The sequence below is a fragment of the Salminus brasiliensis genome, chromosome 20 (assembly GCF_030463535.1).
Source record: "Salminus brasiliensis chromosome 20, fSalBra1.hap2, whole genome shotgun sequence".
NCBI lineage: Eukaryota > Metazoa > Chordata > Actinopteri > Characiformes > Bryconidae > Salminus > Salminus brasiliensis.
This window is the reverse complement of record NC_132897.1, coordinates 7946332-7968755: the sequence shown is the minus strand read 5'-3', so window position 1 is coordinate 7968755 and position 22424 is coordinate 7946332. Positions and strand designations below refer to the sequence as shown.

General features: G+C 43.2%; 1 protein-coding gene across 6 annotated transcripts in view; it reads left to right on the top strand.

The window, feature by feature from the left end:
• Positions 1-22424, top strand: part of cacna1ba (calcium channel, voltage-dependent, N type, alpha 1B subunit, a) — a 158870-nt gene that overhangs the window by 64469 nt on the left and 71977 nt on the right. For all 6 annotated transcript variants that reach the window (XM_072664581.1, XM_072664583.1, XM_072664580.1 and 3 more), the window contains exons 7-9: positions 8672-8775; positions 17994-18109; positions 22018-22107. In XM_072664581.1, coding sequence (XP_072520682.1) covers positions 8672-8775; positions 17994-18109; positions 22018-22107 — 310 coding nt within the window. The remainder of the gene's footprint in view (positions 1-8671; positions 8776-17993; positions 18110-22017; positions 22108-22424) is intronic.

The following is a 22424-nucleotide window of genomic DNA, read 5'->3' as shown; positions in this document are numbered from 1 at the left end:
GTCTCTATTCCTAAGCAGCTCTTCAAATCTTACTACAGCCTTATGGTCTCTGTCCGCGGTTCTGAAAACTAGATTCAATTCCTGAAGCAGTTTAAAGCTCTGTTTCACAGCCTGAAAGGGTGTTTTGCTTATTTTGGTTGTCACTGGCTTTGGAGGCACATACAGGACGCTGTTTAAGGCTGTTATTTAACCCTTTAAACATTTGCATGTGAATTATACTGTTCTAGTACCTCTGCCTCTTCAGCAGTTTGGCTATAGGCTGATATAGATATTGAGAGTCTTTGAAAACTGGCCTATTTGATTTTACAGGAAAAAGAAAGGTTGGGAAAATGAAATAAGGTTGGGTAAAAATGAATAAGCCCCTCAAACAGGTGTCAACAAATTGTTGTCCACATATTATATAATGACCCAACCACTGCTGTATTCTCTGTAGTCACACACAGAACAGGAAGCAGCACTAACCTCAAATTGCTACTGGCATAGAACTGTCCTCCCAAACACATTTCCTCCCCTCCTCTCCTTCTCTGAACTGGCATCTCCCGTAAGTGTTGCGGTACGGGCTGGTGCTGCAGGCCCCTGGGGAGCTTGATGAAGAAGAATAGGATGTAGAGCAGCAGGGAGGAGGCCTAATAGAGGATGAATGCTCCTGCAGAATGCCAGCCAGACCTTGACACTCCCAGAGATAATTCGCTTTGCTTGTACACTCGAACTTTTGGTCAATGGAAAAGATGAAGAACAGCATCCTCTCGGTTTTTGTGTGCTCGTTTTCCACCGCTGCTGTCTGGTGAAGATGAGATGTAGCTCTCAGCTGGCTTTAATGGTTCCCAGGTGCTTTTCCACTCATTTAGAAGAGAGCTTCGAGACGAGAGTTTCAATAAAGTCTAGACGTCTTAGGTCTTCTACGGGCGCAGAACAATTGTTTGCTGAAAGCGAAAACAAAAGCTTGGAAGCCGAATAGCTTCGGGTGCTATTTTTCTGTAGCAAAGCCCTATGTTTAATATTCTCGGCTTTCTTTTCTGTGCTCTTATTCTCTTAGTGACAGAATAGTCCTCTTTAGATGAAACCACAAACCTCATCGGTAGTCAGCAACCTTAAATCAAGTGAGGTATCCATTACATTAGTTATGCAATAAAGGCTGTGTCTCAGTAATCAATGTTAATGGGAGATAATAGGCATAAATGGAAAGTAGATGATGACTTGAATTACACAATGCCACTGAAATATTCATAGCAAAATAAACCTGCAGTCACTTTCAGCAAACATGACTGGGACTTGATTGCTATTTCAGTAAAGAATCTATGTTGTATTTTTAAATTGAGCAGCAAATCTTCTTGGCAATAAAAATTTGCCAAGCAATTGAAGCGATTATATCATGTAAGTGTTTGCTATCTGGGATTAATTTATGCTTGAGAAAAGCAGTAGTAAAACATACTATATTGGAAGAAATATTGGGACACCTGCTTATTCAGTGTTTCTTCAGGAATCAATGGTATCAAGAGTTGATCCTGCCTTTGTTAGAGTAACTGTCTCTACTGTCCAAAAAAGGGTTTTGGAGCATTTTTGAGGTCAAGATGTTTGATGATGACCCCCCCCCCCCCCTAACTCATTATGAAACACCACCATCATTCCAGGGACCACAGTTCCACTGCTCTACAGCGCAATGCTGGGAATGGTTGTGGAATATCCAGGAGGAAAGAAATTCTACCAGCTGACTTATTGTAATAGTGGGTTCTATTACATACAGAATCATGCTGGAATTCAGTAAGCTTTTTAGAACCACCCGTTCTTACACTAAAGTTTGTAAAGGCAGACTGCATGGCGAGGTGCTTGATTTGATAGACCTGTGACAATGGGACTGAATGAAACACATAGTGAGGTCAGGATGTTGGATGATGACCACCAGCCCAGCTTATCCTCAACTCCCCAACTCATCCTAAAAGTATTGGATGTAGCACCAACCAGAACACAGTTCCACTGCTCCACAGCTCAATGCTTTATACCCCTCTAGCCCATGCTTGGCATTAGGCATGGTGCCAACAGGTTTATGTTGATCTGCTCCAGAGAGAGTCCTATTCAATTGGCAGTACTTCTCTCCAGGGACTAGACAAGCTGTGTGTGTGTGTGCATTTCCACTTTTATTTCAGCAATTTGTGCAACGTAAAGTAGCTGCATGCATTCATTAGAAGGGGTGTCCACAAACATTTGAACACATAGTGTACCTGCTCCAGAATCTGTAGCCAGTATTTTGAATAAAGTAAAAAAAAAAAAAAATGGAAACGCAATGGACACAATGAACATTACTGACAGGTGAAGTAAGTAACATGGTTACATCTGGTTACAGTGGCACCAGTCAAGAGGTTATGTAGGATATATTAGGCAGCAAGTAAACAGTCAGTTCTTGAAAGTCATGTGGAAAAAGTAGAAAAACAGTCAAGCATAGGAATCTGAGCCACTTTGACAAAGGCCAGATTGCTATGGTTAGGCAACTGGGTCAGAACATCTACAAAACATCATGCAGTTCATACCGGGTATGCAGTGGTTGGACCACAAAACGTGCTTCAAGGGAGGACAACCAGTGAAGTGATAACATGGTCATGGGCATGCAAGGATCACTGATGTGTGTGGAGAGTGAAGGCTAACCCATCTTGTCCGATTCATCCGAAAAGCTACTTCAGCATAAGTTGCTGAAAAAGGTAATGCTGGATATTTTTTGAGGAGCCCCTCAGAGCTGTTTTGGTGGCATGAGAGAGACCTACAAAATAGTGGGTAGCAATTTTTTTTGTATGTATAATTAATTTCTAATTTGATAGAATTTTCTACCCAATTTGGAATGCCAGTTACCTAATCCTCGTTCATTTGAACTCCCCCTTTCAGTTGCAGTGCCCCGAACATTAAGAGCATGAAGACTAGCATATCTCCACCAACATGTCCCTTTTCAAACTGCCCCTGTTGCAGCATCGATAGGTAGCCAGCACGCTCTGAGAAAAGCACTGCTCCCCAGCTCAGATACAACCAGCAAACAGACACCTCTAGGCGGAGTCATTTGGGGAGGAGGTGCCATTAACCAACCCCTAAAAGAGTAAGGCCAATTGTGCTCTCTCTGACTGCGGCTGCTGATTGCAAGCAACATGACTCCTGCTGTGATGTTGGTCACCACAGGCATCTGTTTGCTGTTGTATCTGAGCTGGGGAGCAGTGATTTTCTTAGAGTATGCTGGCTACCTATCAATGCTGCATCAAGGGAAGTCTGAAAAGGGACATGTCAGACGCCTGTGGTGATCAACATTACAATAGGATTCATGTGGGGAGGAAGTTCCATCAACCCACCCCTAAAAGAGTAAGGCCAATTGTGCTCTCTCTGACTCTGGCTGCTGATGGCAAGCAGCATGACCCGGGATTTGAGCCAGCAATCCTTGGATCATAGTGTCAGCGCTGTAATCCACTCAAAGCCCAGCTAGGAGGTTTTAATGTTATGGCTGATGGATAAATCAGATGGGTTAAGTAGAGTTGGTATCAGTATCTTAGTATCTGCAGTTAGTCAAAGATCAGGTATCAATATCAAAAGCAAAAAGTGGTATTGGTAAATCGCTTATTAAGAACACATCAAATCTATTAACATGTCTGGATAGTAGAGTGACTCAATCATCTGGAGAGATGTAGCTCACCATGACTGTTTGAAAACAGGCTCTGTGCTGATCTCAGTGTCTCTCTTCTCTGCTTTATTTCTGGCTTTCTCATTGATTTTTCGCAAACACACACTGAGAGAGAGAGAGAGAGAGAGAGAGAGAGAGAGAATAGGCAGGGAGAAAAGAATAGGAGAGAGAGTTTCTGTCTTCCTCCCATGCAGAAAGAAGACAGCAAACTCAGGTAAAGTGTTTACATAGCTGTACTACTAGAGGTCAGAGAATAGGGAAGAGCTCATTCCAGCGCTATTCCTTTGAGACCCAGGCTTCCAGCTCTTAACACTGCTTCCATTTCCTGTAGAATGATTCAGAGCCTTTCATTCATACTATTCTGTATGTCTGAGATGGAGGGAATGATGACTGATGGAGGCTTGCAGATGGCCATCTCCTTGACTCTGAAGCTAGGTTAGGAGAGGCTTGTGTCCGTTTTTTTTCCTCTGCTGCTAACACTTTCAGCATTACTTTGTATTACTAGTCTTTTGAAGTCCCCTTGTGAAACCGACTTGAGTTTTATGTACTATCAGGGACACCCAGAATTACAGCATTTTTGCAAAACGGCAGGACCTAGATTCATCCCTTTATCTCTTTTCCATATTGTTCTTGGATACAAACCCTCAAGCAGCGAAGCAGCGAAGAACAGTCATGGCATTTTAACCTGCAGAAACACCTGCAAGCAAGAAGCTGTTCTTATTGGAGAAGGTTTTTAGTCATGCAGATCGAAGGAGTTGAATAACAGCACCGGAGTCCGCATGAACTGAACCCTTGGACCACTTATTTTAGGAGGACCAGAAATTACTTCTCTGAACTGCTCCTAGACCCGAACACCAACTGTACCCAACTCTCAGAGCAAGCACTGCTGGGTCCGGTAAAAACGCTAGTGCTTAACACCCTTAGCTTCCATTTATAGAGTGTACAGACTGAGAAGTGAGAGAACATGTACATAGTACATAAAACTATTACTTAAAGCAGGAAACTGTGTTCTTCATGATATGTAAGCTATACATAGAATATAGCATGTGTGTCAGAGTAAATACTGACCTGTTAAAAATCCTATGGCCACCAGCAGGCCAATCTTCTGCTACCAAATAATAGCCAAACCAGTTTGTATAGAAGTCCCTGTAGTTACAGAATAATGCATCTTAGTGTGTAATAAGCCTTTCTGTGTTAAGGGGCTAATCATTATAATCATACCTGTAACTGCAAATAACTGACTGAAATGAGTGGTTTCTGTTCTGACTGATAGAGTACTTACCGTTCCAGAAATGGCACATTAGCATGAGACTCTCCAGCCTGAGGACTCATCTGAGATTCATCATGTAGGAAAATGTGACTGTATGTCTCTAACCTTCTAACAAGCGTGTAGGAGTATGCAAGTCAAAACGATCCTCGTCCTGAGTGCCTCCCTTACTGATTCACCTCACTCATGAGTAGATGCACTACATGTCCAGATGTTTGTGGACACTTCTTCTAATGAATGCATTCAGCTACTACATACATATACATATACACACACAGCTTATCTACCCACTGTAGAGAAGTTTTGCCGAAGAAATTAGGACTGCCAAATGCCAGGTGTGGGCTAGAGGGATATAAAGCAGTGCCAGTGGTAGTGTGTTCTCTGGAATGATGGATGGTGCTCCATCCATACCTCTCTCTAGAACTGAGTCATATTCGTGTAAAATCCTGTAAAATCACTCTACCATCTCAGTCCATATGCTTCTTCTGCAACAGATGCCAATTCTGTATCTCTCAGCTTGTGAAGAAATGCTCGTCTGCCACTTGTCTAGAAGGGGGAGCTCAAAGTGTGAATTGTATTTACGGCAGTGGTGGAAAGTAAATTGCACTCCCCAACTGTAGGAGGAGCCTGGGAGCGAAAAGGTACCAGTACCAATTCTTTTACAGCCTTTGTTTAAACCTAGTTGTTACAGAGTGATTAAGAGTTAATAATAAAAGTAAGTCTGAGAGGTCTTAAAGGGTTAAGTGTTAAAGCAGCATTATGCAAGAATTTGTATTTCTTGCTCCTGGGCTCCCCCTTCAGTCAGTAAGTGTAATTCGCACTTTGAGACTACCCCAAAGGACAGGCTTCACTCATGCATTTCTATACAAGCTGAGAGATACAGAACTGTTACTGAAAGTAAAAGAATCATGTGGACCTTAGTAATATTACTCTATAATGTTTGGGCAGTTACATAGTACAGGTTTTGGTGTGCCGGGCCTGAAGTAGCAACGATAGAGATGCTATTCTCCCTATTACAAGTCAGTGGAGCATCAATATGATTTTAACATGGATATTTTAAGGTAAAGATGCTACATAATGCTGCTTTAAAGTCATAATTCATTCTAACATGGCAGCTTTCCAGCTTTTCTTCATCCTTTCAAAGTAAACAATACTTCTGTTACTGTACCTTTAAGATCGATATATGTAAATGACCTCTGCTCCAGTTGGCTCACCTGTATCGTGCCTCACTCTGAAAGCTGAAAGTCCATCATAAATGCACAGCTAGTCTGCTGAAGGCTGAACAAGGGTCAAGTGTTTTTAAGGGTTAATAGACTCTGGAGTCCAGTTGCAGAGGCCAGTTGACATGCTCTTATAATGGAAGCAGAAGAGGGTTCTCTGCACTGATGACTAATCTGGAGCTCAGGAGTGCTCGAGCTGAGGTCTGCACTCAGCACTTCTTCAAGCCTCATGACATCCATGAGAGTAGTAGTAGTAGTAGTAGAGGGGCCCAGGGTGCAGTGAGAGCCCCTGCAAGAGAGTAGTTAGTAGTCCTGCAAGAGAGCATCATTCTCCTCTGATTAGACCCGTTAGACATTTACACTGTGTAGAGTTCCAGGTTGAAGGCTTCTGAGATTCCACTTCTGCTGACCTGGATTTGGCGTGACGGGGTTGATTGGCTCAGTATTTTACGCCCGTCTCAGTCCCTGCAGCTGCAGAATTTTACTTCTCTGTCAATTCTGCTGGCATGGTTGGATTAGATTGGAAATGGTTTGCTCTGCCTCGACACATAAAATTGAGATATTTTGATGAAAACAGGCCACAGGAGAAAGTCTAAGGTCGCCAGCAGCCCGTCTGATTTTTATGATTGATCACGCACTCGGTTTAATTCCAGAGGCATTCGAAACATTTAGGCTCGGAATTGTTCTCACAGAGGTCTGCTTCGCTTTCAGACTCTCTGATTTGATTTGGTGTAAAATATTTCTGTTGTCTGCCTCGATACCTGATTGTCTTGTCCTCTGTAATTCAGATGCAGCGGGCGGCAAGTGAATTAGACTGGGCTGTAATAAATAAGTGTTAATACATGGCTGTTCATAATACTGGGGTTCATATTGCTTACTGCTTTAGCTGTGCTTCTACCATAAATTCAACTGTGGAGGGAATGCACAGCAGTATAGATACAATGACAACAGTAAGCTTTTTGGGTGGTGGTGGGGGTGGAAAATGCTGTGTACTGGTTTCTATAGAAACAGGGGGGTTCAGGGAAATAAAGAGGTTGTAAGAAATGGTGTGTGGTAACGTGTTCATGTCTGCTGATTCAGCAGCATCCAAAGTCCCCTCGCAATTTTGTGCAAGATGCAAACGCTCCGCAAGAAATCAGCAAGACTCATGTCTTGTTCAACATTGCTATCCAATAAAGGGCCCATATCCTACATTTGTCTTCTACTTTATGTCCCTGAGGTCCATTTATGACATCAGTGTGGTTTTGCTGTACCAAACACACCTTTTTACACCCCAATTTTCCAACCAACTGCCATTTTCATTGTGTCTTTACCATGTTGTTAAAGCACCCCAGGTTAAATGAATGTATTTTACTTTTTAAAAAAAAAATTTATTTTTAGTTTCTATAATGAGACATTCTGGAGTGACTGATTTAATGTAGTCGAGACTTTTATTAAAATGACTGTTTTATAGTGTTTAATATCTTATAATCTCCTCCCTGACCAATCAGCTCCCAGCTCCTTTATAACACTGCAGTCTAATCACTTCCTGTGTGTGTGTGTGGTGCTACACACTCTGCTACACAATCTGTTGTTGGTCTACTGGTGTGTAATAACTGGTTTATAGTGGGTGAATGTGCTGTGTGTGATTTGGGTTTCTATAGCGTGTGTATGTGTATTAGCATTAGCGTTAACCTCCACTTGGTTCTGAATGGGCTCTTCAGTGCTGGTTTAAGAACAGAGAAAGGCATGCGGTTCTCCTGCTGGTAAAACAGAGCGTTTCAGTGATAGTTTTATAAAGAGTCAGATATTATGGTCTGTTTTTGTGTTCTACTGTAAAATAGCTCCACACTGCAGAACCTCAACTCCTTTATTTACCTTCTGAGAATGATCCTTAGTCCTGCTGGCTGGGCAATAATGTCCGTTAACGCTGCTATGAGGACGTCAGATTATGCCCGTGGGTAAAACAATAAACTGGATCCATTAGTAGAGGATCATAATTGTATGTGATTTGACCACCAGGGTTGGCCACACTTTTACATAAGACTGTATATATAGAGACTCCCGAGTGGCCCTGCCATCAAAGTGTTAGCCCTAAGTGGCATTCTCCAAGCATTTGGCTGCATTCTGCGTTTTCAGTGGAAGCCTTTATGCCTCTCAATGTCCAGTTTCACTGTAGTCTAAAGAGTGCTGCATGCCCTGATGACATGAGGAATGGGCTTCTTAGTGCTGCAAATGCAGACAATAGCAAGAGAGAGAGAGAGAGAGAGAGACAGCCTGAAAAGATTAGCCACCCAGAGTTATGACCATCATTCCCCTTCATCAGTTTGATATGAAACAGGCCTCAGCATTACTCTAAAAAAAAAGAAAAACAATTAGTGGGGTCATTTAGGAGGGTTATTGCTGCTGAAGCAAAGAGCCGCTGTCGTAAGACGTGCTAAAGAGATCATCACTGTTATTGAGCGATGGTGAGCACTGGAGCGAGAGGAAGGTTGACATTTGATTGTCATTAAGTGATCTTACGTCTTAATGTGGATTTTCTCTCTCCCGCAGGCTAACGATGCCTCAGGGAACACCTGGAACTGGCTCTACTTCATCCCCCTCATCATCATCGGCTCCTTTTTCATGCTCAACCTGGTTCTGGGAGTGTTGTCAGGGTGAGTGTGAACTGCCACAGGCATCCAGATGGAGAGGCAGTGCTGCTTTTTGGGAAACGTAACACCACTCTCTTTGCTTATGGTCCATGTTATTTGTCATGTTATGCAGTATTAAACAGTCCTATCAGAGTATTATGACCACCTACCCAATAGTGACACTAGCGGAGAACGCTAGTGAGATGTTGTGGCATGAACTGTGTTATGTGACGGAAGGTGTTCATTATAGAGGATAACTGCGCACAGTGACAATCAGATTCATTGTTCTTCTCTGGCATCAGTGCCTGCTGTTAGGGCAGGGCTGTTATGCCATCAGGAGGCACTTAATGTGCGAGGAGTCTGTTCTCGGTACACCTTCACTATGGTGGCTCAAGAACATCCCACAAAGTTAAGGTTTCTTGAGATCCTACCACCATCGCACTTTTCTACAGTTGACCAGATGTGCTCGATTATTTATACCTGCAGCAAACCCAGTCATGTAGCATCTGTGCCATCCTGGGCTGAGTTCATTCCAAACCAGGGAAGGTCATAATCTTATGAAATGACTGTGAGAGTGGGAGAAAGGTGGTAGCATCTCAGGAGCCGCTAACTTTGTGGGATGTTCTAAAGCCACCATAGTGAAGGTATACCAAGAATAGACTTCTCTCACTCTGAGAGTCTCCCAACAGCGTAACAGTGGTGCCCCACAGGCCATTACTGCCAGAGGGCTCAATGACAACTCCAGCGAGTGGTACAGACCAATCGGCAGGCAACTGTGGACCAGTCAATCTCTAATGAGGTCACCTAATACAGTCCCCTCCATGAGTTCTTGCTAGTGTCATCTGAGCCAAGGGTGGTTATTTCCACTATTAGGAAGGTGGTCATAATATTCTGATATGACCATGTATGTATGCAGAATGGCATCCATTAGCCTCATTGACTTGACAGAATTCACAAATTTTGTCCATCATTGTTCTTTCATTGCATACAAATACATCATACAACCATTGAAAGCTCACACTAGCTGACTGCTAGCCTAGCCACTGATGTGGAGGCTAATCTAGGTACAAAATAAAGATGCTAGCAATGCCATAGAGGAACCATAGCACCCTTCAGGTTTAATAATTTTTCACTGGGCTCAAAATTCCTGGCAGTGCTCCTGACTGTACTCTGGTAAGAGTTCGGTGTTTCTAGTAAATTGACAGCGCCTTTGGCAAGTTGTCCAACCAACAGACAGTCTGCTCCTGTAACTCCTGGTCAGGGATGGCCACACATTTTCATTTAGACAGTTTGGAGCCGCTGCATGACATTAGGATGCAGTGTGGGACTCCCCGTGGAGCCAGACAGGTCGTATTCATCTAAACAATTTAGACAATGAGTCTAGTAGCACTGGACAGTTTGTCTTCTGCTGTGTTGGTGTGGGGAGAGCTTTGTATTAGGGCATTTGTAATGTCATAAAGCTAACTGTATTGTATGGATTTAAGGATCCGTTTACCTGTAGTCTATGCATATACACTGCAGTTATGTGGTAAGTGCTGTATGGACTGGCTGGGCAATGCGATTAGGCAGCTGGGTTATGCCAACGCACTGTTAGTTATGATTAGATTTATCTTCCATAAGTTGTGATGCGGCCACTGGTCATCATGCAGCAACACAAGACACGCAGCAACACAAGAGTCGCACACACCCATGCACTCTCTCTCTCTCTCTCTCTCTCTCTCTCTCTCTCTCTCTCTCTCTCTCCACGGCTTTCTCTTCTCTCTTTCCATCCCTCACTCTGATTCACACATACACACCCAGGCTTAATGGAGGCTTGCTCGATGAGTGCTCTGTGGTATTGTAGCTGCTGGGGGAGCTGAATTTATGACTTCTCGGAAAGCAAATCTAATTTTCAGCACTCTTTCACCAACAGCTCCTCTGCTCCATCCTCCGGTGTCGGTGTGGCCTGAAGCATTTGTTACTCTGCCTTCAGCCTTCAGGGAGCCTCCAAAGCCTTGTGTTTGACACCACCTTTCTCTCTCTCTCTCTCTCTCTCTCTCTCTCTCTCTCTCTCTCTCTCTCTCTCATACACTTTCTTTATATTTCTTTCTATTCTTTCTGCTCATTTTCTTTTTTTCTTTCTCTTTATTTTTCTTTTCTTTTTCTTCCTTTCTGTCTTTCTTTCCTTCTTTCTTTCTTTCCTTCCTTCTTTTCTTCTTTCCTTCTTTCTTTCTTTACTTTTTTCTTTCTTTCTTTCTTTCTTTCTTTCTTTCCTTCTTTCCTTTTTTCTTTCTTTCCTTCTTTCTTTCCTTCTTTCTTTCTTTCCTTCTTTCCTTCTTTCTTTCTTTCTTTCTTTCTTTCTTTCTTTCTTTCTTTCTTTCCTTTTTTCCTTCCTTCTTTTTTTCTTTCTTTCTTTCTTTCTTTCCTTCTTTCTTTCTTTCCTTCCTTCTTTTCTTCTTTCCTTCTTTCTTTCTTTACTTTTTTCTTTCTTTCTTTCTTTCTTTCTTTCCTTCTTTCCTTTTTTCTTTCTTTCCTTCTTTCTTTCCTTCTTTCTTTCTTTCCTTCTTTCCTTCTTTCTTTCTTTCTTTCTTTCTTTCTTTCCTTTTTTCCTTCCTTCTTTTTTTCTTTCTTTCTTTCTTTCTTTCTTTCTTTCCTTTTTTCTTTCTTTCTTTCTTTCTTTCTTTCTTTCTTTCCTTCTTTCTTTCTTTCTTTCTTTCTTTCTTTCCTTATTTCCTTCTTTCTTTCCTTCTTTCTTTCCTTCCCCTTTTCCTCTCTCTCTCTCTCTCTCTCTCTCTCTCTCTCTCTCTCTCTCTCTCTCTCTCTCTCTCTTCTCCTTTTCTGGTGATTTTGTATTATTCCCAGGCTGGTGTGTCTAGAGTGGACTTTGTGGGTCCTCAGAGAGTTTGAGAACAGTTCGCTCTCTTCTCTTCACACTCCATCTGCGTCTTTCTCTCTCAGCCGCACACACACACACACACACACACACACACACACACACACACATGTACTATGCCATTTTAATGACTATATATATATATACTACACTTTTTCTCTGTGCACTGTCAGTCCAACATGCGCCTCTCTCTCGCTCTCTCTCTCTCTTTCTCTCTCTGATTGTCCTTCAAATGAAGTTAGCTGTCTCCTCTCGTCTCTCTGTGTGAAATCCATTCATTTACAGCTGCTTTTAGAGCTGAAGGTGAAGGAGAGGCTCTCAAAGACGGGCCTCTCCTCAGAGACGGGCTATCTCCATAAAACAACAGTTTCTGCTCTGGCTCTGATGAGACTGAGTCTCCTAAGACTCTGCTCATGTGGGTGTTTGTTACAGTGCCTGCAGTAGTGACACAATAGCCTGTATGTGTGTGGAAGGAGAGATAGTGGGAGAGCGTAAGAGCATGTGTGAAAGCAGGCCATGGTTATGCATGCTGAGAAAGAATCTGCATGTGTGAAAGCATCGCCAGGCCTACGTGAGAACCCTTTCCGAACATGTTCTATACACACGTTCCTCACACACCTTGCACGTTTTCATACAGTTTATATATGGTAACACATGCAGAAAATGTCCAGATGTTTGTGGACACCCCTTCTAATGAATGCATTCCGCTGCTCCCATTGCAATCATTGCTGACACAGATGTGCAAAGGCACACAGCTTGGCTAGTCCCTGTGGAGAAGTACTCAAAAGGACTCTTTGGGGCACATAAACGTGAAGACCACTATTGGCACCATGTCTAATTTCCAGACGAGGGCTCAGCAGAATGATGGTGCACCATCCAATACTTTCGCTAATGCTTTTGTCACAGAATGCAACCAGATCCTCACATCAATGCTCCTAAATGTAGTAGAAAGCCTTCTTCCCTCAACAGTAGAAACAGTTACTCCAACAAAAGCAATATAAACCCTTTTTAATACCCTTGATTCTGGAAGAATTGGTCAATGAACAGGTGTCCCAATACTTTAGTCCATAAAGCGTCCATATGTACCAGTGTGGATGACTTGTTACAGAAGCCTAGTGCTGGTGGGCAGCATCACAAATACAGCCTCTTTCTCTCCTCGGCTCTTCAAAGTGTAGCAGTGTGTGATAGAAACAGGCTGATGAAAGCTTTGACAGAGGCTGAATTGATGGCTGGGCTGGAGAGGAGAGGTTCATGAGAACGTAGGCTGGGAATGTCAACCTGAAGACAACCTGGAATCAAAACAGACCGTAAACACAATTCGTCAGTGGTAACATCAGTTTAAGCAGCAGTGTCGTATACAGGTGAAGGGATGTGAAACAAAGCGTGTCCCCAGTTCGGCTCTAAACTCTCTGACAAGTTTACCCACCCTTCCACAACTTCATAAAAGTGCACTTTCAGGAGTATTTAGGGCTTAGGGTGAGAATTAGGACAGGGGGCCTTACCAAGTTCATTCTCTTGCAGTTGTGGATACTCCTTCACATTTTCTGATCGAGCTGTTACAGGATTGTGAGAACCACATACTGTTCCACAGCATTGTAGAACCCCCACGGTTCCCCTAAACTGCTCACGGCCTCCCAAAACTAGTCCACCTTGATGAAAAAGCGTTGTTTAAAGGAAGTAAACCAATAACATGATGTACAGGTTTTTTATTTATTGGGAAAGTAAATTCAGATCTCATCTGATCACACCAGGAGTGCAACTTAATTCCAAGTGTAGACAGAATACGGTCAAAGTAGATCCAGATACTATCCGGATACTCGACACATGTTAATGCCAGCTTTTCAGTCCTGATTTCTGCCTCTCTCATATGTGGGACTGAAACCCACGATACATATCCGATACGCAGCCGTGCGACTGAATTGTAAATCATGCACTTTTACACCAATTCAACTCGACATTCACTCTCCCTGCCTCTGTCTCTCTCTCTCACTATCTCTCTCTGTCTCTCTCTCTCTCTCTCTCTCTCTCTCTCTCTCTCTCTCTCTCTCTTCATGCTCCCAAGTCTCACACATTACCTGGTGCGGGCATCACAGAGTGTGGTGCTTTTCCTTTTGCCACCCATGTGAAGAGCAAGGTCAGAGAGTTAAGAACAAAGTCAGTGTATCTGCATTTGCATCTAAAGCAGGGGTTCATAATAGGCATCATATTAAACACCAAACAGTGTTCAGTAATAGGGATGTTTAAAAGGCAGTGGTTCTTCACAGAACCATGAGAACCCAAAGAACCATTCAGATGTTTAAATAGTTTTAAGGGTTCCTCGACCCACTGTGACCCTGACCAGGAAGAAGCAGATAAGAGGATTGATGGATGGATGGATGTTCACATTGCTATAGACGCTTGTACATTGAACTATTATATCATTATTGGCTTATATTTGGTTCTTTTTGCTATATTTAAAGAGACAGGTTGATAGGACAGATTATTGATTTGAAAAAAATCATCCTGCTCACAGTATCGCAATATATCACAATATATTGAATCATAGCCCTTCTATGGTGCTACGCATTGTTTTGCCAGGTTCTTGTTGGTACACAGCCCTGATCTGCTGTATGCTTTTGATGAATCTGTGAGAGTCGTACTGCTGGTGTGTGAATTTGCACCTAAGACTGTCTGTATTGTTCATATGCTGCTCCTTCAGTGAGCCTTGTGCATTTCTGCTGATCGCTGTGCTAGTGTGTGTGTGTGTGTGTGTGTGCATGCTAACCACTCTTTTTTTTTTTTGCTGTGAGATTCTTTTATCACGTGGTAAGGAGCTGCTTGGTAATACGAGAACCAGCCGTGGAGTTCTCGCTGTGTTCCTCTCAGTGTGTGTATGCATACAGCGGTGTGTTTGTATGAGAATACTGCAGCGGTGCCAGGGATTCCTCCCTGCCAGCCCACACACACGCACACGCGCGCTGTCACAGTCCCACTGCCACTGCATTGCAGGAAGGGGAGGTGTGTGCTGTTGTTGCTGTGTGATAGAAACACCAATCAGAAAGCAGCTCACAGCAGCTGTGGGGGCAGATCACTCAGACTGGGGGAAACCCTTCCACATCCTCCTTGTTCACTCCTTGTACTCTCTCTCTCTCTCTCTCTCTCTATGTCTCTGCCTCCCTGTTCCCTCTCTCTGTGTCTCTCTCTCTTGCTCTCTCTCTCCCTATTTGCTCATACTCTCTATAGCTCTCTCGCTCTGTTCCCTCTCTCCGACTATGACTCTCTATCTCTCGTTCTATATCCCTCACTCCCTGTTTCTCTCTCTCTCTCTCTCTCTCTCTCTCTGTGAACTCTCTGTCTCTCTCTTTCTCTCTTTTTGTGCTCTCTCTCCCTCTGTCATTGTCTCTCTTTCCCTCAGTATATACCGTTTCTCTCTCTCTCTCTCTCTCTCTCTCTCTCTCTCTCTCTCTCTCTCTCCCCCTATTTCTCTCTATATCTCTCTCCCTCAGTTCTCATATCTCTTACACAAAAATCACAGTCATTCTTTATTACATAATTCTGTCTTAGTCTCTCTCTCTCTCTCTCTTTCTCTCTCTCTCTCTCATCATGGCTGTGGTGTGGTAAAATGATCTCTCACTCTCACTTTTTTCCTTTCACTCTTTATTCCTTTCTCTCTTCTTCCTCCTCCCACTTATTTTCCTCTCCCTCTCTTTATCTACGTCTCTCTCTCTCTCTCTCTCTCTCTCTCTCTCTCTCTCTCTCTCTCTCTCTCTCTCTCTCTCTCTGTCTCTCTCCCTCTCGCTCTAAGCGTCTGGTTAGAGCTAATGGAAACTGAGGGAAGCTCTGTGGGTGGAGGGAAAGATAAATAAGATCATGTTCTGTAGCTCAATAACTCCATCAAGGGAGTACACAGCCCTGCTCTCTGAGCCTGCTCTGCCTCCTTCAGCGTCTCCTCTGGTCCTTTGTTTTTTAGCGGGCCGTGGACCCTCCCTGCTGCCTGTGTGCACCTGCCCAGCAGTGGTGGCGGCCCAGGCTCCGTTAATTGGCTTGCTAACAGATGGTGGGTCATGTGGCTGCGATGGAGGAGTTTTTCCGTCCTTACTCTGTCGCTGCTTCTTCATACGTAAAGGGCAGAAAGAGCTGCTAATGCAAATGGAAATGAGCGTGAATTGCTTAAAGCAGCAAAGTCGTGCTTTGTTATATGTTGACAAAAGTATTGGGACACCTGATTCTTCTTAAATTAGGGGTGTTAAAAAGAGTTTCTCCTGCTTTTGTTGGAATAACTGTCTCTACTGTTCAAGGAAAAAGGCTTTTGACTAGATTTTGAAGCATTGCTGTGAGGATTTGATTGCATTCTGTGACAAGAGTGTTTGTGAAGCCAGGACCACCCCACCTCATCCCAAGCTCCCCAGCTTACCCCAAAAGTATTGGAAGGAGCACACGCCATCCATCATTCCAGGGAACACAGTTCCACCGCTCCCCAGCTAAAAGCTGAGGGGGGCTTTATACCCCTCTAGCCCACACCTGTCATTAGGCATGGTGCCAGTAGCTTCATGTTTAGAGTCAGATAAGCTGTGTGTGCATTAGAACAGGTGTCCTCAAACATTTGGACATAGTGTAGTGTACGTCTGACCCAGGTGTTTGCTTTTGAAGGTAGAATTTAATGTTAAAAGTAATAAATGACAATATCACAGTATTGTGGTAATATCGTATCACACAGCTCTGGGTTCTCTCTCTCTCTCTCTCTCTCTCTCTCTCTCTCTCTCTATCTCTCTCTTTCTCTCCCTCTCCCTCTCCCTCTCTCTTTTTGGGCCTTTACCTCCCTTTCTGCTTATTCATGTGGGAAGAAGATGTATGGTGTATTTCCCATCATCACCAACTCATACATTTTCATCTCTCTATGATAACACACCATCTGATCTTGCCAGCAGCTGCATTTGTTTTCTTGTGCCGTGATCAGGCTGGCTCTTTCAGTGCGGTGCGCACACACACACACACACACACACACACACACACACACACACACACTCGAGCATGCAGTCACACGTTTACAGATACACTCATTCACACACTAGTAACAACATTTTCAACACCAACAGTACATAACTGTACAACACAGCTGTATACTGTGACTTGTCCGATCACAAGATCACTAAGATTCACTCTTTTCTTTATGTCATGGGTTTCATAGAGGTGGGGGAGTGTGTGTGTGGTGGGGGCGGCTACTCAGGTCAGTAGAGACCACACCACCACCCCCACACAGGGGACCACTTCCATCCCAAGGATGAGTAAAACAGTGTGAAAAGGAGAACGAAAAACAGTGAAGTGATATGTATCTCGATACATATATCATAGACACTCACACTCACACACACACACAAACACACACACACACACACACACACACACACACACACACACACACACACACACACTTATGCATATACACAAACCAGCACTGAACCTACTGATGGAGTAATATAGCAATAATAATAATAATAATAAATAGGGAGGTCCCATTACATTTTTTGCCCCCCAATCTGACCAGAGTACCCCAATGCTAATACAATAATAAAGCCTCACAACGTAGGTAAGACATGCTGGTAATTAACAGTATTAATTAACCCTCGGTGAACACGCCTGTGTGTCAAATGTGATGTTTCTATTAATAGCTTTGTGATAATATGGTGCAGAAATATGGTTCAATTATTTCCTGAATCTGTAAATCCCACTCTTTCCATTGCATCCCATTGCCAGATCATGTGTGACTCACATCCAGAGTTTCGAGGCTGTGAAGACGAGTCAAGACACTTGCCTCTGCATATTGCCCTTGTCTAACTGGCGGATTGTCTGTCATCTGCCCCTCATCTGTAATTGGCGGATTCATACGTCCATCTATGTTTTGTGTGTAACTAACCAATTCACACTCAGAAACCCGTCTCCTGCCTCTCGCCCCGTCTAACTGTTAGCCACAATCCCCAAGTCATCCCAAAAAGATTGGAAGGAGCAACAGCCATCATTCCAGAGAGCAGCGGAGAACAGCTCAATGCTGGGGGGCTTTGTACCCCTCTAGCCCATTCCTGGCATTAGTCATGGTGCTAATAGGTTCATGTTTATGTGCTCCAGAAAGTCCTATTGTATTGTCAATACTCTACAGGGACTAGATAAGCTTTGTGTGTGTGTGCATTTGCACATCTGTGTTAGCAATGGGTGCAAATGAACATAACAGAATGCATTCATTAGAAGGGGTGTCCACAAACATTTGAACATGTAGTACATTGTATCATGTAGTACATTGTATCATCCCAGCAATTATTAACCGAACCTAAACCTAACTCTAATATTTACAGTATAGGGTGAATATGACCGTGTGTGTTGGTGTCTGTGTGTACAGGGAGTTTGCTAAGGAGCGTGAACGGGTGGAGAAGAGGCAGGAGTTTCTGAAGCTGCGCAGACAGCAGCAGATCGAGAGAGAGCTCACAGGATACCTCGAGTGGATCTGCAAAGCAGGTTTGTCCCTCACACACACACACTGCCCTGATTCTACCACCGGCAGAGCTACACCTCAGGCTGTCTATAGTATATATTTGTATTGCCTACTTTAAGGTCACTAACAGGGACTGAATCACAGCTGCCGATATTAGGTGTCATTTATGCTGGGGACACTGGAGACACTGAGGGTACTGATGTCCCCACTGCTTTCTGAAAGCGTAGCCCTTTTTAAATTATTATTTTATTTAACAGCTTATAGCAAACATCAGGTCAAAAACACCATGAATAAAAGTGGTCTAAATGGACAAAAGTATTGGGACACCTGCCGAACCTGCCGACATCTTCCGAAATCATTGGTTTCTCCTGCTTGTGTTGGAGTAACTGTCTCCACTGGGTGTCCACAGACATTTGGACATCTGTGAAAATTGTACAGAAATAAGCCTGGGTTTTGTCCGTATTTTACCTCACTGCTTCCTCCCTGGCCCTGGATTCAAGCCTGTCCTTCTGTGCAGGTGGGGTGCTCTCAGTCTGAGCGGAGTGGAGCTGATGCTGTCATGGTGGTGAAGGTTAAAGTTTGGCTAGGGGAAGCTGCTCTGAGCTCAGTTCCAAAAGGTCTGGGCCTCTGTAGATCAGTACCTCCACTCCCGGGCAGCTCCATGGCAACCAAATAGCCTTTCATTTTTATCACCAGGTGCACTAAGGCTGCTGTCGCCCACCGACTGGCTGTGATGTCTCTTTCACAAGAGCCAGCCATATGATTGTGTTAGTGGTAGGGCTGTGCAAAATATCATATTTTGCTGATATTGCTACATATTCTGATTGCAAAAAGCAGAAAGACACTGCGGAGCCTCTTTATGTGATACGTTTTTGTTGATTTTATTGATTAGCTTTACTTTGAAAGTGCATGTTTTGGATCCTGGGAATCCCTCGATTCGTCAAAAAACAGGATCACGTTGAAGTTCTGAGGTGGTCAGGGTGTTTACAGCACACAGTACAATTCTGTGATCTTCTACGCAGCTCATTTTAGGCATATTATAGGCTTTTAATATGCACAACATGGTCAAAAATTTATGGACACTTAACCATCACAGGGCAGACTAATATGAACATTTTCATGAACATGAATTTAAGGGGCTGAAATTCTAATACTTGGGGTATGTGAAGGCCCACGCCCTCTCACTTGGAAGCTAGGCCCTCCCAGATTTCTGAGAGGCCCTAGAACCCAGGTTTAACAAGTGACCAGCCTTAAAATGAACACTTAAAATGACACTCCAGCAGTTTTAGTTAAACTGTGTCAGTAGTTCTTAAACTCAAAATCTGTTTATTCATGTTACTGTAAGCTTGATTTTTTGTACCTGAGTGTATCTGACATAATGGCTGTGTATTATGAAGCCCAGCTTAGTGGTAGTGAATTTACTTTGAGTTAAAAGCGGTTGGTTCGTTTCTCCCCTGGTTCAGGTGGAGTAAATTTATCAGTGATCAAAGGGATTCTTTCCTAGAGATACTGTATGTGCAATACTGGTTGACAAGTTGTGAGACACGTTGCTTTTATCAAGGCTGAATTCTATGAAATCTGTTTTCCCTTTAAGCGTGCACTTAATCGGCTAAACAGCAATTCATGTTGCGACTGTACGTCCTTATTGATCTTCTAGGTGAGGAAGAAAAGCCGCCTTGTCCTGTTTTTCAACGTCTATTCAGTTCTGAAGGCCACATGTACAAACGGACCATAAAAGGCTTAATTCGCCATCGGCCTGAGAGTTAATTAGCTGTTTCTCAGCATGGAGCTTCCTCCTGCACATTGTTTCTCAACAACCCACCACTCCTGTTCTGTGGAGATTTAATTGACTTGCAGCAGTGATTTCCCAGTCTCCCCTGGCTGCGGTGGCTGCGCTTTGATTTTTAGATTGAGTGAAGTCATGTTCCAGTAAACCGCTTGCAGTTGGTTTATTTGGCATGTTTACAGAGCCTAGTCGACAAACGGGCCCAGAGCGAGCCCGTCTATTCGGGGAAATGCTTTTATATATGATATTTCGGCTTGTAGTTCAGAACGACTCCCCCAAAAGCAGGTGTGTTAAAAACAACATGGATGTTCACTTCTATCACTTCTGTGTGTCCAGTCAAAGGGGAACTCCACAATGTTCCCCATTCAGATTGGTTTGACATGAGATGGTTTAAGGTAGAGAATAATACTGAGTTACAATATGAATATTGTAAGTATAAAAATTTTATTTACTGTCCAAAACATCTGAGTTTTATTTGATTGGTGTAGCGTACAGGGCAACAACCCCACCTTCCCCCTAGGAGGCTACAGTTTGAGTCCCAGGCTGGGCAAACACACCTCTCTACACCAATAGTAGTCCATGGGCAAGATTCCTTACACTACATTCACCAACCTGTGTAAAATGATTAAAATGCCATTTTAACAACAGTCTAATAACGGAAATATAATATTGTTTACAGTGGCATATCTGTCTAATTGATCTTTAGTTGGAGTTGTCATTTTTCATTTGTTTTAATGTCAAGGAATGACAACACATGGCAGCAGTTATCCTCTCAATATAGAACAACTGTCAAAGTGTTGGCCCTGTAATCAGGACATCACAGTTTTGATCCCCTGTGATGCCACAGCCATTTTTGAGCAAGAGTCCATGAGAGCATGATTGACCTTAATGGCCTATGCTGGTTATTTACTATTAACATAAATTGCATTTGTGTCAAATCCACTCCTAATCCAAGTCAAGAAATTACAAAAAGTCACAACAGTAGGTTCCTGGGTGGTGCAACTGTCAAAGCGTTGGCCCTATAATCATGAGTGGTGATGCCACGGCCATCCTTTGCCAGCAGTCCAAGAGAGCATGATTGGTCTTAGTGGCCCATTGTGGTTTTATACTATTAAAGTTAGTTTTAAAAAAAATTTGCAAGAAGTAACAACAGTAAGCCCCATAGTGGCACAACTGTCAAAGTGTTGACCCCATAATCAGGAGATCACAGGTTTGATCCATGGTGATGCCACAGCCACAACACATTTCCAGCAGTTCAAGATAGTATGACTGGCCTTAATTGCTATTTCTGGGTGGGTTAGATCACTCAGCACAGTGCTAGCCACTGCTAAAGGAACAGAATTTGGTAGTTCCTTCAAACATGATGTCCAGCGGCATTGCATTAGCAATATCAATAACTTTTCAATGTTTTCTGCTTAAAACACTAATATAGCACTATTACAGTGTTATAATTTATCTGCATATTTGAGTATCATAGGAGGATGACAACGACCTTCATACCTTGCAGGGGAAGTCTGTGTAAAGTAATTATGAAGAATTGCTATTGGTTCGTTCTTAACAAATTTTTGAGACAGTGTAAAGAACTGCCAGATTCACATTATGCCATTATGTCATTATGTTTTTTCATGACAACAGAAATATGCCTGCACATTTTTAAATGTTATTGATATTCAATACTTTCTTAATCTGGTGATTACTGTACTTTCAAGGGTAAAAACTAGTGATACCACACAAAATCATTTTTGAGAGAATGATTTGTGATTACTTTAAGGACGTTAAATCCAGGCTGCGTAGCTTCAGATAAATCTTTATCTATTCACGGTAGGGTCCAGCTTTGCTCGTCTGGCCTTCCTTATGGAATGGCTCCCTGCCAAAGGTGTCTTTCCCCTAGTGCCCAAAATGCCTGCAATTTGCAGATTAAAATGACAGGGGTGTGTGTGGGCTCTCGCCTGAGTCTGTACTAACAGAGTGGTTTCAGGAGCTCACAGCTGACAGATACAGGTCTGCTCGACTGGTGGGGAAAAAACTCTTTGACTAAATGACATGTCTGATCCATAAGCTGCATGCGCACACTCCCAGAGTGTGTTTCCATGCTGCGTCCCTGTGCATGTGTTTGTGTGTGAAGTAATATTCTCTATTCTTCAGAGGAAGTCATGCTTGCTGAGGAGGACAAGAACGCAGAGGAGAAGTCTCCCCTGGATGGAGCCTGGTACAAGAGGAAGTGCAACAACCCAGGTGGGAATATTTTACAAGGACCTTCTTAAAGGGATTGTGTCCTTCATTGTATTCCTTGTACAACACAGTGTGTTTGTGGTGTTTTTATCACTCTGCCTTTGAGCCTAACATGTGTAAATGACTTCTGTTCTGATTGGCTGACCTGTATTGTGCTTCGTTTAAAAATGCAACCTAGGCCAGCACACCTCTGTAGAGCCTCAATGTAAATGGGCAGGGCTTAGCTGCTTTAGGTCATGGATAATTGTGTTGATTTCCACCCTTCAGTGAAGCGTCACCCTACATTTCATAAACTGTATATGTCGGCATTGGCCTTAACC